Raw genomic sequence first — 18,381 nt, 5'->3', positions numbered from 1 at the left:
AGTTTAGCATACTCATCCTCTTGTGCTTTTAGTTGGGACTCCACCTGGCTAATGTGGCCATCGGCCTTATCTAGGGTCTCTTTTGTTTGTTTTAAAGATTCATCTGATTTGTTTAAGGCCTCATTTGCTTTAGTTAAGGATTCCTTGATCTCCTCACATTGCTTCTTAAGGGCTTTGTTTTTTGTTCTCCTGGTGTCTATTTCAATTGATGCTTGTTGTAAAAGTTGGTCGCTGTGTTTCTGCTGTGCCAACATCACTACAAGCAAGCTCCCCATCATTTTCTCTTTGTTTTTTCCTTTGAGCTCTTCAGTTAGAGCCTGACATAAAAGGGCATCCATCATCCCTGGTAGCTCACTAGTGTCGGTTTTTCGGACCATGTCTGCATAATCGGGTAGCAGGTCTGAAGTGAGTTCTCTTATTACAGCCTCCAAGCTGTTTAAAGCACCCTTTGAGCCCCCAGCTTTGGGGTCGTCAGTTCCTGCCATGGTTTAGCCTAGGCTTTTTACAACAATCAACAAAATTAAAAAAAAAAAAAAATTCTAGAATTCAAAACCAAAAATTCAAAAAAAGAAATTAATAAAAAAAATAAAAAAAAAAAAAAAAAATTTGGAATTTTTTTTTTTAATTCAAATTAAAAAAATTAATAAATTGTTTAATTTAAAATGTTAATTTAAAATTTCAATTCAGATCCCAATTCAATTTTATGCAAGTTGTTTATTTTATTTATCTGATCTGAGCCTTTAATTTGAATTGTCTTTAATAAAGAGTGGAGCTTGCTTGGCTATTTAATTCGAAGTTCAAACGGTGGGGTCTAAAGTTTAAAAGTCTGAAAGCCGGTGTTTTAACACACAAGCTAAAGTATTTAATCTGACTGTAAAGCTACTTTGATATTAGTTAACACCTTAATTGTTGGACTGGCATACGTGGAGCATATGTCAAAATCAAATTTCGAGGATTTCAAAGAAATTAAGGTTTAATCAAATTTAGGTCAGGGTTATCCAATGAGTAAATTCCAATTTAATTATTTGATTTCCTTGTGGATTCACTTGTAGTAAGTATGGCAGTAACAAAGGCCTTAATATTTCAGTTTACCAAGTTAATGTTTAAGAGTTTAGCCAGTTAAACTAAAAATCACAGTCCCATTAACCAAGTCAATCCTCAAAACAGATTAATTAAATGTATTTGTTGTCATCACAATCTTTCATTAGTGATAAAGATAGAATTTGTTTCCAGGGAGTCAAGCACAGAGAGAGTTATTCACACATTGAGATGCCTTCCTACAGTTCCAACAGCAGATGGCGTTATTCTCGCAACTTGGGACGCTTTGCTCTTTTAAACAGCAGAGGCGCTATTTTCACAATTTAGGACGCTTCGTCCCTTTTAAACAACAGAGGGCGCTGTTTTCACAATTTAGGACGCTTCGTCCCTTTTAAACAGCAGAGGGCGCTGTTTTCACAATTTAGGGTGATTTACCCAGGTTGAGCAACAGGGGGCGCTTATCGTTACTTCTTGGGTGAGTCGCGCAACAATAAAAGAAGTTAGGAGGCGGGCTCTTTAGCTCCTCCCACTGATATACTCCCCTCAGGGCAGAGGAGTCTGATTCACTGTGTTCTGGTCTCTGAGGAGAACACTTGCATGCACAAATTGCAGTAACAGCAGCAACAGCAGTAGCGGCAGAATTTCACTCTTCCACACAATGGCAGCCTTTGGGCGCGGCGGCCACAAGCACTTGCATTTCACAAGTAGTTTTTCAAACAACTTTGGTAACTTTACCTAGCAACAAGCAGTTTATCCACTTACTTTGGATTTCACAGTTTGGCTGGTAGAGGGTCTCTGCGCCTCTCTTTTATCAGCCAAAACACACTGTCTTCCTGACAGGATTGTTGCCACAGCCAACAATTTTGGTATTACACTACACAGAGTGATACCTTTACGCACAACCTCTCACTGATAATACAGCTGTTCCCCACTTGGTTAGCAACTCCAAGTTTTTAGGGAACGCGAGGGTCTGAGTCCATTAATGTCCCTGTCGGCGCGCAGCGGATATTTATAAAACTTCAGGAACGATCGTCCAATGCTGTCGTCGCGCAGCCACTGGATCTCGCCCAACCGGTTCAATTCAAGTGTACAGCGACACTTATGCATGCAAAAAGGTCATGGATCTGGTTACCAGCATCCAGACAAACAATAGCGCGCGGCTGCTTTGGTCAGCCTTTCAATTCACTGATCTGTTTACCAGCAGATTCTGGTTAATTCCAACATGCAGCGATGTTGGAGAGCTCTTAATCACTCACGAATGACTCAGCATCCGTGCACATTAATTTCGTTTCGAACAGCACAATCACGGCTCCGCGGAGTTTTATGCTCACACACAATTCAGGTTACATATGCAGTTAAGAATATATGGTCAAGTATCGCATTAAATCACTCAGTACACCGTCAAGTGGCATTAAACAGCCTGGGTTCTGATTATTACAACCAATGTTTTATCTGTGCACATTCATTTAATGTGGGAAAACGTGGTTTTAGGTGGCCTCACACGGACGGCACCATATAAATATGTAGGAGACACTACTTTGATAAAAAGGGTTAATTAATTGCTGGTAATCAATTGTACTTTAGACGGGGCACCACCTCCGATGATTCTCTGTGCGACTAGCTCGGAGGGAACTAGCCAGAATATTAACTGTCCAAGTTTGGCTTGAACACAAAAGATCAGTCTCGAATTGATCTGTTGAATTTCAATTTGCTCCTATTCTGAAGTCATGAATTCTTTCCACTATACCGTCGGTTTCCCACCTCAAATTAAAAGAGCACAGACAACGACATGCGGTTAAATATGTTTATTTACTAAATAAATGCAGAATAAAGGATGTGAAATAAAATTCAAATATGTGACAATATTAACAGAAATTGTGAAATAAAATGAGGACAAGATTAATTCTAAACGATGGTGGGTTTTAGTGTAAGTAACCGGTAATTTATCACTACGAATTAATGTTTATTCTATTGAGGCGATATGGCGAGGTCTTTGAATTTGTGAGATATATCTATATATATTCGAAGCTTCCACAAACACCAACTCTGATCTCATTCGAGTGTGACTCTTGTCGTGTAAATGTTTTAGCCTACTTTTATTCGGAGAGCGGGATCCCGGACTCTGGACGGCCGGGAGTAGCTTCGTCTCTGTGCAGGGAGGCGGCGGCGGTTTCAGAGCCGCTGGAGAGCGATGCCGTCTCGGTTCACCTGAGGACAGCTCCTGGCCCAGCAGTGTTCTTGCTTGTGTGCGCTGGAGGCGGTCGGAGACGATTGGATGCTCTTTCTCCTCTAGGCTGTGGATTTCTTCACGGCTTCTTGAGCAGTTAACTGCACCGACTTGTAATAATCACGAGTTCTGGTCAGAGTCTCTTTCTTGAGCTGATATTGCGGAGCTCCGAACATATATCGATTAGGTCTTTGTACAAAAATAACGGGGAAAGAAACGCTGGCCTGGCGAGTCCGTCTTAGTTACTTAATACAAAAACAAAAATAGCTTTTCTGGCTTACTGAGTTGCAATACTTGGCGATATAAAAGAATACAAAAAGGATTAATCTCGTTTTCGCTTTGGTTTCTAAAAGAAGTTATTTTCAAAATAACTGCGCGTTTCTTGGTAAGAGTTCTGGGAGCAATTCAAATCTCCGGAGAAAAAGTCCGGAGGCGCGAACAAAGCAAAGTACGGAGATTAAGTTTGAAAAATATAAGTGTAAACGCGTTGTAGAAAAGATTAAACAGGTAGGGTTACGAAAAAGAAGAAGAGAGAGAGTGACGTGAAGTCTGCTCTTTTAACACTTACGCTGAAGGCAGAATTGAGGGCGGACTGTCACGTCACTTCCTCCGGTGACGTCACGGCTCATATTACAGCTGATATTGCGAACTTATTACTTAAGGAAATATAATAACGCTGTAACGTCTCAAGATCACGATCGACTTATTCACCTAAATCCACCATGGTCTTTACATCAACCTTTGTTACATAAACATGAAAAGGACATGACAGGAATTGCCTAATAAAGTAAAAAGGGGAGTCATTGGTTATAACAAGACCCACACACAATTGCATACGATTTTAGCAGCACTGATGGCTTAAAAACATTTCGAAAAGGTTAGCTTAACTTTCGGTACAAGAATATATGTTGGAGGTAGGTAATCATATTTAAAAGTACAAATATAAAGTCCATTTGTGTCAGAAACTCTCCTCTTAACTATATCCGGACTTACCACTAGGTGGAGCTGTGGCTCCATCACACTTTCAGAGATTAAACCTGAATTTACTAACTGTAGTTTCCTTGAACTTAGAAAACAGGGGGGAAAAGTATGTTTGGGTTATCATCCAGCTGAGTAAGGATATTTTGTCCTGTAAAAGATGAGATTACATTAAATACCCTTTTAGCATTAAGACAGAAATCAAGGCTCTTCCTTTCTCCTGTTTGGAATGCAGAAACACTCGGGCTGGGTTGAGTGTCATAATTCACACGTGTGGCACTTTGATGGCTCGTACCAGATGTGGAGGGTATCTGTTGATGACAAGTCTGGTATAACAAATTGGGACCTTGTTTTTCTCAGTGACCACTGCGCCCTGAATTATCAACAGCCCGTCAAAGTGAACAAAATCCAGATGTAAAGGAGACCTTTCTGAGTCTCGAATGTCCAGTGTCCTGTTAGCATAGACCCTATATAAGTCAGGTAAGAGGGAACTTAAGGTGACAAATGGTCGTCTTCCCACTCTCAGCGGTAATCCTTTGGGGTCTGGCAACCCCCCTTTGTGAACTCAGCCAGCAGTCCCTTATCACAAGAAATGTTTATTGCCCAGCACATGTTGTTTAACCCACCATCAGAGTGTGAATGGAGGGAGGGGGAGGAAGAGAGTCAGGCCATTAGGGTGTCAGAGAAAGTGGATCAGAGGGGGTCTGTGTATAATCTGAAGATCGCGTCTCCTGTGATATAAAAGATGTTAAAAAGGGACATGTTCCTACAGCCATGACAAACTTGATCATGATGGCACCCCCTCCACTGTGCAGCGTAGAAAACATCCCAAGTGGGATCTCCATGTCATGCCAGTATCGTTGGAAAGCCATCAGGACCATCAAGGTTGCAGTGTCCAGTGTCTTGAAGGACAGCCAATCAGATCCTCCGGCTCAGTGCCGGGGGAATTTTTTTGGGTCTACCACTTGACTGTTTTGTTTCATAACCCTCAGGATCTTTTAAGAAATTCAAAATGACTGTCTTACTGCGTCCAACCTTAGCAGCGATGGTGCACTGCGAGAGGCCTTGCTTATGCAGCTCAACAATAGGACCAGGTTCAACGAGAGAAAGCTTTTTGGCTTTTGCCATCAGGAGGTAATGACAGTGTGAATGCCTGACAGAAAATGTCATTGAATCCACATTTTTGCGCAGATTTTGGCTTTCAAAGGCCTATTTCGGTTTAATTGCTGTTTTCAAAAAATTACATACTCAATTTTTTTTGTGTCACTCCCATTTCTTCTTTTTGCATTTTGAAACTCTACTTATAACCTTTTTAAGATTCAACTGTGCAAAATGTGAATTCTTGCAAATGGTCTTAAAATTTTGATCAGGAGTGTATGTAAATGGCATTAAACGTTAAATGTTAAACCAGTCCTTATATGGCAACAACTAACAGCTGAGACTCATGGTTCAACTGAGGTCTGTCACACATTTTGTCTCAGTAGTTTTTCTGGGATATCCAAAAACAGTTATGTTATATAGTTTTCATTATGACTCAGCGCTGCATCACAGACGGTTGTGACTCCTGATGAATCTCCACTGTCCCTTTTCTTGATTTTCTTGTTGGATGTGATCCTGTAATAATAAGAGTTAGTTCACGGCTGCTTATAACTGTGCAAGGTGACAGTTAATGATTTAGGAGTGTCACGGATTGAGAACAAAGATGTAATTATGAAAGGGCTTTATGTGCACTGTGTCTCTGATCATTTAAAATAACTAGTGGGATTTCTTATAAATGCTGAAGGGAGGGGTGAGCAGGGTGAAAGTGAAAGTGTTGCAACAAGTCCTTATATAAAGAGCTGTTGGTGCAGACAGAGCTTCATTTCTTCAGCAGCAGACCAGCTCTTCTCTACAGAACACAGCCATGGCCAGCAGATCTGTGAGACATGGTAAGTCAACATTTTTTTTTCAGTCTCAACTGTCCTAAATGGGGCTGTGCTTAGATGGAAACACTTTTTCTTAAATCTCTGGTGTTTTTATGATCTTGAGTGATGTATTCATAAGCTCATACAGAGTGTTTCAATCCAACAGCACAACAAACTGTCGCCTCCAAAATGACAAGACAATCCAATCAGCACATGTGTGAAACAGCTTCAACACAACCTTCACAAAGGAAGGATTTATTGCAGGACTGTTGTATCAGAATGCATCAGATTTAGCTTTATGAATTCCATTAACTGGTGAACTAAGAAAGATCCAGTATAATATTCCTTTAAGGTTCTGTGAGATTTAGAACAGTTATATAGCAGCAACTAAAACTGTCCTTTTGTTTATACAGTATGTTCTACTTAAACTTGTAATTTGGAAAGCAGTGTTGGGAATAACGGCGTTAGAATGATCAGCGTTACTAACGGCGATACTTTTTTCAGTAACGGGTAATCTAAGTAATTACTATTTCCATCACTACAACGCCGTTACCGTTAGGACTATTAAATGTCGCGTGTTACAAACTGAAGCTGCTCATTGAAGCTGTTGGTCATCTGACTCGGCTCTCAGCCACTGGAGCTGCAGAGCTGTTTTTTTTTCCTCCGGTGAGGGAGGAGGGAGGGGCAGGACAACCGCATAAGTGATGATGATTGGCTCTCTAACGTTGAGCGAGAGTTCTTAAGCGAATAAGAGGCAATGTGCGGTTTACACACAAGCCACACATGCACACAGCAGCCTCACACACAGTAACTAGGGGTAGGCGATACCGCAAATTTTGGTATCGATCCGATACCAAGTAATTACAGGGCCAGTATTGCTGATACCGATACTGATACCGTGATTTAGTAATTTTGCCTTTAATTAGCTGATCATGATTATGATAATAATAAAATACAGGACAAAGATTTTAGCCAAATAAGAAAATAACATTTAACATATCTATAACCTATCTGCATATAGCCTAAATAGGAATACGGATGTTCCTTTAACAGATACACAAAAGGGTTATATATTCTGATATATTCATACTTCAGAGTGAACCTCAGTGGGCGGAGTGAGAGAGGTGGAGAGGAGCACTGCGCATAAGGAATGAGAGCGATGCTGCAATCACACAAATTCTGTGAAGAAATACAAGTGATTTGCTGAACTCATAAAAGAGAAACTACAACAAAAATATTGATCTCCTCGCACTAGTATTGATCGATACCAATACTCACCTTTGTATTGATACTATCAATATTTGGATCGATCCACCCACCCCTAACACTAACGGGGTGTTAGGGGTGGGCATTACCGTTACTAACTCAGCTACTTTTTGGGAGAAGTAACTAGTAACTACAACTAATTACTTTTTAAAAGTAACGTGCCCAACACTGCTGGAAAGTGAGACGCACCAAACAGCAACACTGACCTTAAAATCCAAGATGGCTGCTCTGCTTATCAACAACTGTGACTGTTAACTGTTCATCAGCACTGCTGTCTCTTTTGTCTCATTAAACCAGCCTTGCACACAGTGCTGACCAACTTCTATCTGCTTTAAGGGCAGGTCACTAACTACAGGACTTAAAACAATTCATTTTGAGATTATATCAGTCCCTGTGGTGTAATGACCTGCAGGTGAAACACCCAGTGAACCAGATGACCAGAACTGTATTCAGTCTCCACCTCCTCTTTAAAAGACAGACTGTGTGGATCACTCCCTCTGTCAACTGTCGAACACACTCTCTTACTGTGGTGTCCTCTGCACTTCCCTGTAACTTGTCTTTTGTAGTATATGTAAATGATGATGTTAAACCAGTCCTTATATGGCAACCACTAACAGCTGCACATCTGAGACTCATGGTTCAACTGAGGTCTGTCACACTCTTTGTCTCAGTAGTTTTCCACTGTGATATCCAAACACAGTTATATTATAAGTTTTCATCATCAATTCAGAAATTCTTTATCTGCTGTCCTGACTCCTCCAGTTTCTCTTTTTGAATGACAGATACAGATTACTGCCACCTGGTGGTGTGGAGAGTTACTGCCTCTCACACAGGTGCAGGAGCTACGAGCTAGTTGGCTGTTGGCTGCAGACTTTGTGTAGGTTGAGACAAGAACAGTCAGTGAAGTTTAGAAAAAGATCATGTTCTCAGTACCCGGCCTTGGTCCCTTTGCTGCGTGTCACTCCCCCTCTTTCTCAACCTGTTTCCTGCCACTCTCTTCAGCTGTTCTGTCAATAAAGCCATAAACAGATCACAGTGAGAACAAGATGGCTTTTAATTAAGTTATTTTCCTATAAGGATAAATGTTTTTTAAGGGGTAGCCAATCAGAACGCTATTAGATCTACTACACTGACTCTGTCTTTGAAACACTTCACTTTTAATCCACCAAGTCAAAGCACCAACTGCTCACTGTCAAAATCGCCTATGTTCCTTAATTTTATGAAAACACTAAACATTTGTTCCTTATTTCAACCTCCCATCAGGTCCGACCATATACAACAATGAGGAGATCAGGATTGTGCTGGTGGGGAAGACTGGAGCTGGGAAGAGCGCCACAGGAAACACCATTCTGGGAGAAGAGAAGTTTGAATCTGAGTTCTCCTTTGATTCTTTGACTAAACTTTGTGCTAAAGCTTTTGGTGAGGTAGATGGACAACAGGTTGCTGTTATCGACACTCCAGGTGTGTTTGACACCTGTGAAGATGAAGAGAAAACAGTCAAAGTTATTGCCCAGAGCATTTCTCATGCTTCTCCTGGACCTCACATCTTCCTGGTCGTCATCAAACTGGGCAGATTCACAGAGGAAGAGAAGAAGACGGTGCAGAAGATTCAGACAATCTTTGGAGAGGAAGCAGACAAATACAGCATGGTTCTCTTCACCCATGGTGACCTGCTCAAAGGAAAACCCATTGATGAGTTCTTAAGGAAAAACAAAGACCTGCAGGATCTTGTGTCCAGATGTAACGGTCAGTACCACGTCTTCAATAATGAGCTGAAGGATCGTTCTCAGGTCAGAGAGCTGCTGAACAAGATCAGAAATATAACAGAGAAGAACGGAGGAAGCCACTACACCACTGAAATGTTCCAGAAGACAGAGAAGAAGATTGAAGAGGAGAAACAACGAATCCTGAAAGAGAATGAAGAGCAAAGACGCAAAGAGGAGGAGGAGCTGGAGAAGAAAATAGAGAAGAAGTATGAGGAAGAACTGAAGAAGATGAAGGCTGACAGAGAGAAGGAGAAAGAACTGAGAGAAGCTCGTGAAAGAGAATTAGAGGAGGAAAGAAGAACACTGACAGAAAAGCAGGAAACAAATGCTAGAGTCATGGCAGAGGGAAGTGATGCAGTAATCAGAGGAATCGGAGGCATGATAAATCAGTTATTCAGAAGTCTTTGCTGTATTTTATAAAAAGCTTTGTGACTTTGTGATGTCAGACTGCGGCAGATAAATTAGCTGCAGCTCCAGTTTTTGTGTAATGTTGAATAAATAATAGAACTAACATTTTATCACCTGTTAATGAGATCAATTAATGTTGAATAGTTCTACAAATTGTCATGAAAGCATCTATGAGGTGATCATGAAATGGAGCTGATAATAAATGAGTAATTCTTTTCAGAGGTTGATTTTAGAAATGTAACTTTAGTTGTTAATTAAATGACGTCTTGTGCAGTTTAATGTAACTTGTTGTCAGATTCCAGCTGGAAGCCTGTAAAGACAACATAGTTTTACCCACAAGCTTGTTTATTTATTTAACTTGATCTAATTGTATATAACTGTGACACATTAACTGTTGTCATGGATGCACAAAGCTGAACTCCTGCATGAGCTCAGATATTGTACAGTAGCTCCCTCCACTGGCCAGAAGTGACTGTAACATGTGAATGATGCAGCTGAAATGAACTGAGGACAAAAAAAAACGTGTTGTTAAACATATCTTTAAAAATACATTTCAAATCGATGTCACAACTACGAATTTATGTTTCATATAAACTGACGATAACAAAATAGATCAGGGACTATAATCAGTCCTCTTGTACATACTGACCATGACTACATCAGTTTTTAAAAATTCATCATCTCAGTCTGTGGAGAAATAAAGTTTAAGTTCAGTCAGAGAAGCTGATATGAGGCTGGAAAGACATGAAACATGTCGTGTTGACGTCTCCTTTCTTCACCCCGAGAGGAAATTTCAACCTGAAAACCTGAAACATTGAAACATTGATTTTTATCATTACTTTTGTTTGTCTCAGCATTTCCTATCAGTCAGTGTGAATGAACACAAGTACTTAAAGCAGCTGGTGACTCTTCAGGTGTACGACAACACACACTACAATACTCACATGTCATACATGCAATAAGAGGGTTATTGGCACAAACACACAACACATGAGAAGAGAGAATGTTTGACGTGAGATAGGATATAACTAATCCAAAACCCCAAACCAAAACAACAAGATCATTTGCTATCATGTAGTGAACAGACAGAACAGTTCAACAGATATACTGACACTTCTTGTACATGCTGATGTGAGCGGTGAACAGGTTCTGCTGTTTGTAGTTAACTGAAGGAACCATGAACATGTAGAAGGACTGAATATTCAAGCTGAGAGAACATCAGACAATCAAGGGTACGAAGAATTTCAGCCAATCCTTTTGATGTTTAATTAAAACACAACATGTGAAAGTTTAGACTTTGTCCGTCCTTCTTCCTTGTGTTTCTCAGCGGCCTCCTCTCCACCTGCTGCTGCCGATCACCCTGCACACCTGCAGCTCATCCAAATGATAAACAGTGCAGGAAGAGGCAGAAACCCAGAGGGCTGATCTGAGGCCTGCACCTCAATATGTTAAGATATGACAAAGTTATAGAAAACACAGAATAAACACACAGAAAATAACATGACCACAGAACATTTATAAATGATTCTGCAGAGTAACCTCACTAAATATTTAAGGTGGTGTCATTTCCTGTGTGGAGGAAATATTTTCTAATATTGTGAACACAAATCAAACCATTCTTCATTCAAACTGAATATTTGATCTAAATATCATATTTATTCATGTACATATAAAAACATGGAAACATAAATAAAGTGAGACACATAAAAACAGTCACATGGTGTTGCTATAGTAACCTGAACCATCTCAGAACATTCAGCATGAGTCAGTGAATGTTGTTCTAAAGTTGAACAGTGGAGTTGATTTCAGTCTTCAGTCTCATTTCTGTCAGTTTCCTGTCTGTGTTTGTTAGGTTGACCTCTCTCAGTTTGCTCGACTGTAACAAACAGGAAAACTCATCAGTAATAACTGACTGTAAATAATGACATCACAGATCAGCGTCTGTGTTTAAACCCTTTATTTGACAGTTGTTTGTGCTGTGAAAATGCTGACAGGAACAAACTAAAGCTCCTTATTTAGTTCCTGAGTCGAGCTCCTGGAGCTCCTCACTTCTTGGACTATTTGATCAAAAAGCTCTTTGAGTTTCTGAACATGAACAAGAATCTGTTTGCATGAACGAGTTTGACCCCTGCTGGAGGTTTAAGTAGAAATGTTGGCTTTGTTGAATGTTGAATAAATGAGCAAGTCTCTGCCTTCAGACAAATAACTGCATTTCATTTATATTGTAATTATCTATCTATTCAAATAAAAAGTTTAATAAATCGTCACTTTTGACTTATCATCACGTATCATCGGTTTTAATGATTCTCAGTATATCTGATGTTACAGACAGAGTAGTTTTGTTGAGAACTTTAATTCTTGACAATGAGAATGGCTCTTAAAAAATGTGTGACTGACTTTTACAACAATTATTGATTTAAAAATGGATGTTATGTTAAAATAACCAGAGGTTCCTGCAGTGTCAGGGCTGATTAATTTCCCCAAAATTCACTCTGCTGGTGTGTTTGTCTTTTTCTGACCAAGAGAAAGTTTGACTTCATCCACTCAACAAAGTGGTAACCTCAGAGTATAAATGTGATTGGACCAGCTGAGTGTCATGTTAGAGAATGAACTGATGAGCCTCTGCACCTGCTTTAAGGGCAGGTTGTTAACTACAGGATTTATAATTTTTTGTTATTGAGATTATATCAGTCCTCATGGTGTAACGACCAGCTGGGGAAACACCTAGTGAACCAGATGACCAGAACTGTATTCAGTCTCCACCTCCTCTTAAAAAGACAGACTGTGTGGGTCACTCCCTCTTTCAACTGTCAAACACGGGTCTGTCACACTCTTTGTCTCAGTAGTTTTCCTGTGATATACAAATACAGATATAATATATAGTTTTCATTATGTATCAGCTCTGCATCACAAACTGTTGTGACTCCTGATGAATCTCCACTGTCCCTTTTCTTGATTTTCTTGTTGGATGTGATCCTGTAATAATAAGAGTTAGTTCACGGCTGCTTATAACTGTGCAAGGTGACAATTAATGATTTAGAAGCGTCACGGATTGAGAACAAAGATGTAATTATAAGAGGCCTCTGTGTGCACTGTATCTCTGCTCATTTAAAATAACTGGTGGGATTTCTTGTAATTGCTGATGGGAGGGGTGAGCAGGGGTAAAGTGAAAGTGTTGCAACAAGTCCTTGTATAAAGAGCTGTTGGTGCAGACAATCTTTTCTTTCTTCAGTTCAGCAGCAGACCAGCTCTTCTCTACAGAACACAGCCATGGCCAGCAGATTGTTAAGAGACGGTATGGTAAAATGTTTTTTCAATCTCAACTGTCCTAAATGGAGCTGTGCTTAGATGGAAACACTTTTCTCAACTCTCTGGTGTTTTTATGATCTTGAGTGATGCATTTATAAGCTCATACAGAGTGTTTCAATCCAACAGCACAACTAACTGTTGCCTCCAAAATGACAAGACAATCCAATCAGCACATGTGTGAAACAGCTTCAACACAAACTTCACTGTTGTATCAGAATTCATTAGTTTACCTTTATGAACCCAACTACCTGGTAAACTAAAAAAGATCCACTATAATATTCCTTTAAGGTTCTATGAGATTTAGAACAATTATATAGCAGCAACTAAAACTACCCTTGTGTTAATACGGTGCGTTCTACTTGAATTTGTAATTTGGAAAGTCAGACGCACCAAACAACAACACTGATCTTAAAAATCTAAGATGTCTGCTCTGCTTATCAACAACTGTGACAGCTGGAGAGTGTGCTGTTCATCAGCACTGCTGTCTCTTTTGTCACATTAAACCAGCCTTACACACAGTTCTGACCAACTTCTATCTGCTTTAACGGCAGGTCACTAACTACAGGACTTAAACATTTTTTTTTTTAAAGATTATATCAGTCCCTGTGGTGTAATGACCTGCTGGGGAAACACTCAGTGAACCAGATGACCAGAACAGTATGTAGTCTCCACCTCCTCTTAACAAGACAGACTGTGTGGATCATTTCCTCTTTCAACTGTCGAACACACTCTCTTACTGTGGTTTTCTCTGCACTTCCCTGCAACTGGTCTTTTGAAGTATATGTAAATGATGATGTTAAACCAGTCCTTATATGGCAACCACTAACAGCTGATGGTGTGGAGAGCTACTTCCTCTCACACAGGTGCAGGAGCTACGAGCTAGTTGGCTGTCGGCTGTAGACTTTGTGTAGGTTGAGACAAGAACAGTCAGTGAAGTTTAGAAAAAGATCATGTTTTTAGGGTTAAAGTAAGTTGTGTGTTTAGGTAAGATATGTTACTTGTGTAACTTATGAAAATATGTAGTCATCACTAATGTTTGGTCACACACAGGACTTAAACCTGGATCTCCTGTGTACAACCCATCCAGTCTGTATCTGATGTGATGGCAGTGAGAACCAGCCGGCTTTTAATTAATTTTCATTTATTTTATATGAGGATAAATGTTTTTTCCTTAATTCATTAAACATTAAGGGGTAGCCAATCAGAACACTTCAGATCTACTGCACTCACCGTGTCTTTCAAACTTTTCAAACCATCAAGTCAAAGCACCAACTGCTCACTGTCAAAGTCGCCCATGTTCCTTAATCTTATGAAAACATTAAACACTTGTTCCTTATTTCAACCTCCCATCAGGTCCAACCAAATACAACAATGAGGAGATCAGGATTGTGCTGGTGGGGAAGACTGGAGCTGGAAAGAGCGCCACAGGAAACACCATTCTGGGTATACAGAACTTTGAATCTGAGTTCTCCTTGAACTCTTTGACTGAAAAATGTGATAAAGCCTTTGGTGAGATGGATGGACAAAAGGTTGCTGTTATTGACACTCCAGGTCTGTTTGACACCTGTGATGATGAAGAGAAAACAGTTGACAACATTGGCCAGAGCATTACTTATGCTTCTCCTGGACCTCACATCTTCCTGGTCGTCATCAAACTGGGCAGATTCACAGAGGAAGAGAAGAAGACGGTGCAGATGATTCAGGAAATCTTTGGAGAGGAAGCAGACAAATACAGCATGGTTCTCTTCACCCATGGTGACCTGCTCAAAGGAAAACTGTTTGAGGAGCTCTTGAAAAAAAATAAAGACCTGCAGGAACTTGTGTCCAGATGTAACGGTCAGTACCACGTCTTCAATAATGAGCTGAAGGATCGTTCTCAGGTCAGAGAGCTGCTGAACAAGATCAGAGATATAACAGAGAAGAACGGAGGAAGACACTACTCCACTGAAATGTTCCAGAAGACAGAGAAGAAGATTGAAGAGGAGAAACAACGAATCCTTAAAGAGAATGAAGAGCAAAGACACAAACAGCTGGAGGAGCTGGAGAAGAAAATAGAGAAGAAATATGAGGAAAAAATGAAGAAGATAAAGGCTGACGGAGAGAAGCAGAATAAGTTAATGGCTAAGTGTGAAAGAGAAAAACAAGAGGCATGTAGAAAACTACAAGAAAAGCAAGAAAAGGAGGCTAGAAGCAAGGCAGAGGGAAGTAGTTCAGTAAGAGACGTTGTGATTGGAATTTTGATAGGGGCAGGGATAGTGGCAGGGGCAGGGGCAATGATAGCAGCAGGGGCAGTGATAGCAGCAGAGGCAGGGGCAGTGCTGGCAGCAGGGGCAGGGGCAGTGCTGGCAGCACGGGTAGGGACAGTGGCAAGGACAGGGACACGGGCAATAGCGAGTGTTTGCAGTATTTCATAAAAAGCTTCTTGACTTTGTGATGTCAGACTGCAGCAGATAAATTAGCTGCAGCTCCAGTTTTTGGTCTCCTCATTGGGTCTGAATTGTACTAACAGCATACTGAATGAAAATTGCTGTTGTTTTAGATTTTAATGTGATGTGATGTTATGATTGGAATATTTGTTTCCAAGATGTAGACCTGTCATTAAAAAACTTGTTGTAATCCAACAATCCCTGAGCAAAACATCTACTCACATCTTTTCTGTCAAATGACTTTGTGGACAATTTGTTTCTAAAATCCAGCTGCTGTTGTGTCTGAACACAACTGAGTCTGATTCTTCATGCTCCATTATTATCTGCAGTGTATAAAATGTCCTGTTTTGTAGATATATTGATAAATGATCACTGTCAGCATCGACATCAGTAACAAACTCAGTCATTTTCTGTGACTGATTCACAATAAATTCACTCTTTGTTTCACCAGTTGAATAGTTTTAATACAAAGCAGCAACAAATCTAGAGAATCATTCTTAATGTGCTGTGAGTCCTTTCTTTAGAGACAAACACTGTAAAATAAACTACACGCCTTCCTGCACAAGCTCAGACTGGTGTTAAGATTGAATCCAAAGACAAAGTCATTCTGAACAGTAACAGCTTGGAGAGGTTAGCAAGAAATTTGCCGTGAACATTAAAAAATGGCTGATTCATCGGAAGTTCTCTGTAATTCTTCTGCTTTGTTTATTTGTTTGCTTTGATTTTATTGATGATGTAATGTGTTGGTTTGTTGTGTATGATGTCATTTAGTCACCTGACACCTGCTCAATCAAGAATCATAACTGAAATACATATGTTGATTTTATGTACATTGTGTGATTTAACATCTAACAACTTTTGTGATTCAATGTCCCTTGATTCATAATGTCAAATAAATAATAAAACTAACATTTTCACACCTATTGATGAGATCAATTAATGTTGAATAGTGCTACAGATTGTCATGAAAGTATTGATAAGGTGATCATGAAATAAAGCTGATAATGAATGAGTAATTCTTTTCAGAGGTTGACTTTAGAAATGTAACATCATCAGTGGAAGAATTAAAAGAAAGCAGATTCTTACACACCAGCTTGTTTAATCTATTTAATTTGATCTAATTCTATATAACTGTGACACATTAACTGCTCTCATGGATGCACAAAGCTGAACTCCTGCCTGAGCACAGATATTGTACAGTAGCTCCCTCCACTGGCCAGAAGTGACTGTAATATGTGAATGATGCAGCTGAAATGAACTGAGGACAAAATTAAATATGTTGTTGATCAGATCTAAAATGAAAAGGCTTTTAAAATCATCTTTAAATACATGTAACAACTATGCATGTATGTTTGATATGATCTGACAATAATGAAATAGATCAGTAACTATAATCAGCCCTCGTCTAGTGATCAGAAGGTCACCAGTTCAAATCCTGGCTCCCTCTAGTTGCATCTTAAAGTGTCCTTGAGCAAGATACTGAACCCCAAATTGCTCCTGATGAGCAGTTGGTGCCTTGCATGGCAGCCTCCATCATCAGTGTATGAATGTGTGTGTGAATGTAGCATGTGTTGTACAGCACTTTGAGCTGTCGTTAGACTGGAAAAGCACTATAAAAATGCAGACCATTTACCATGTGTACATACTGACCAAGACTAGATATGTTTTTTAAGAAGTGAGGACAAAGTTTATCATCTCATTCTATCGACACAATAAAGCTTAAGTTCAGTCAGAGAAACTGAAATGAGGCTGGAAAGACATGAAACATGTTGTGTTGATGAGAAACTATCTCCTTTCTTCACCCAGAGAGGAAATGTACACCTAAAAAACTGGTGTCTGTAGATCTGTAGAAATATGGATAATGCTTCTAGTGTTCAACACAATAAGAAATGCATTTTATTCTTTTTGGATTGATTGAAACTTCCACCTTGAAAAGTCAGCCATTGTAAAAGTTAAACCTCCTCAACTGTAAGTTTAAAGTTAATCCTTCCTGACGCTGCGTCTAAATGACAAAAAAAGAAGAATTGAGGATGAAGAGACTCATTTGGCTCTGACTGGTCAGAAGCTACTCAGGAGTTTTGCTAGGTGGAGCTTTTATACTCGGGGAAAGCCGCTGGATCTGATTGGCTGAGAGTCACAAGAGCTCTTTTCCTATTGGTTCAGTCCAAACTTTGACAGAAAGTGCAGCAGGTGTTATCAATAACATTAATCAGGGCTCCACTGTTCTGTTATTTTCTTTATTGAACAAGATTCAAATTCAAACATTTAAGGCATAATGTTACAAATAAAACTGGCCTTTAAACAGCTTGAAAGTAGGAATAAAATTAGCAAAAACTAAAGAAAATAAAAGAAATGTAACATTTTATTCAAGAAATGCAAGTGAACTCCGGTATTTGATTGTAAGCCTGAACTGTTTATTATTTAACGTTAAGCCAATTTGCTGCAAATCACTGCCACTGAAATCATTCAAACATTTGTTTGTCCCAGTTTATTTTTAGAGTCCTGCACAGCTTGATTATCCAGTCCTCCTGCATCTCTATCGTTCATTCTATCAACCACAACCAGCAACATCCTGTTCACACTCCCTTCAGCATTTACAGGGAACAACACCAGTTCAGTTTCCCTGTACACATGATGTTCAGCTGCTACTGAACACAAGTTTAAGCTTTCAAAACATTTCTGATTTTGATTTTCAGCATCATATTGATACTAGGCTACATTTTTTCATTTCCTGAAGAAATAAACTCATTCTGCTTCTTGGAAGCTTCACCTGAAAGTTAAATGTAACTTTTACATGAATCAAAGATGGTGGATTTTGTCACTTAAAAGGGATTTCTTGAAGTCAAGTATGATACTGCAGAAATGATTACTGTGACAATAACTATTTTAATGCATATGTAACGGGCGTGCACTGTCTTTAGCAGTTTTTATCAAATTAATTGCACATCCGTTAACCCTTGTATGTTCTGCGTTGTGTTCTATGTTGAGCTGAATGAAGAAAGGACCCGGACCACGACCAGCTGTTGGTTGCTCTTTTAATGAAGGCAGGGCGGTGGGTT

The 18,381-nt window shown here is 39.6% G+C and overlaps 1 protein-coding gene across 1 annotated transcript; it reads left to right on the top strand.

Moving 5' to 3' along the window:
• Positions 1-6,118: 6,118 nt before the first annotated feature.
• On the top strand, positions 6,119-16,338 carry LOC115573220 (GTPase IMAP family member 8-like). Its single transcript, XM_030403913.1, has 3 exons — positions 6,119-6,171; positions 8,677-9,296; positions 14,264-16,338. The coding sequence occupies exons 1-3, from the start codon at positions 6,147-6,149 to the stop codon at positions 15,308-15,310; spliced, it is 1,692 nt and encodes a 563-aa protein (XP_030259773.1). The 5' UTR covers positions 6,119-6,146; the 3' UTR covers positions 15,311-16,338.
• The last annotated feature ends 2,043 nt before the right edge of the window (positions 16,339-18,381 follow it).

Source organism: Sparus aurata, chromosome 21 (assembly GCF_900880675.1).
Source record: "Sparus aurata chromosome 21, fSpaAur1.1, whole genome shotgun sequence".
NCBI classification, from domain to species: Eukaryota; Metazoa; Chordata; class Actinopteri; order Spariformes; family Sparidae; genus Sparus; species Sparus aurata.
Note: the sequence above shows the minus strand (reverse complement) of the source record. Positions and strands in the feature narration are given on the sequence as shown.

What these genes read in the sequence shown, in the direction of transcription:
- LOC115573220 (XM_030403913.1), top strand. Translation starts at nt 6,147, where the DNA reads ATGGCCAGCAGATCTGTGAGACATG. An exon ending in CAGCAGATCTGTGAGACATG is followed by an intron (nt 6,172 to 8,676) that starts GTAAGTCAACAT and finishes ACCTCCCATCAG; the next exon opens with GTCCGACCATATACAACAAT. An exon ending in TCCAGAAGACAGAGAAGAAG is followed by an intron (nt 9,297 to 14,263) that starts ATTGAAGAGGAG and finishes CCAACCAAATAC; the next exon opens with AACAATGAGGAGATCAGGAT.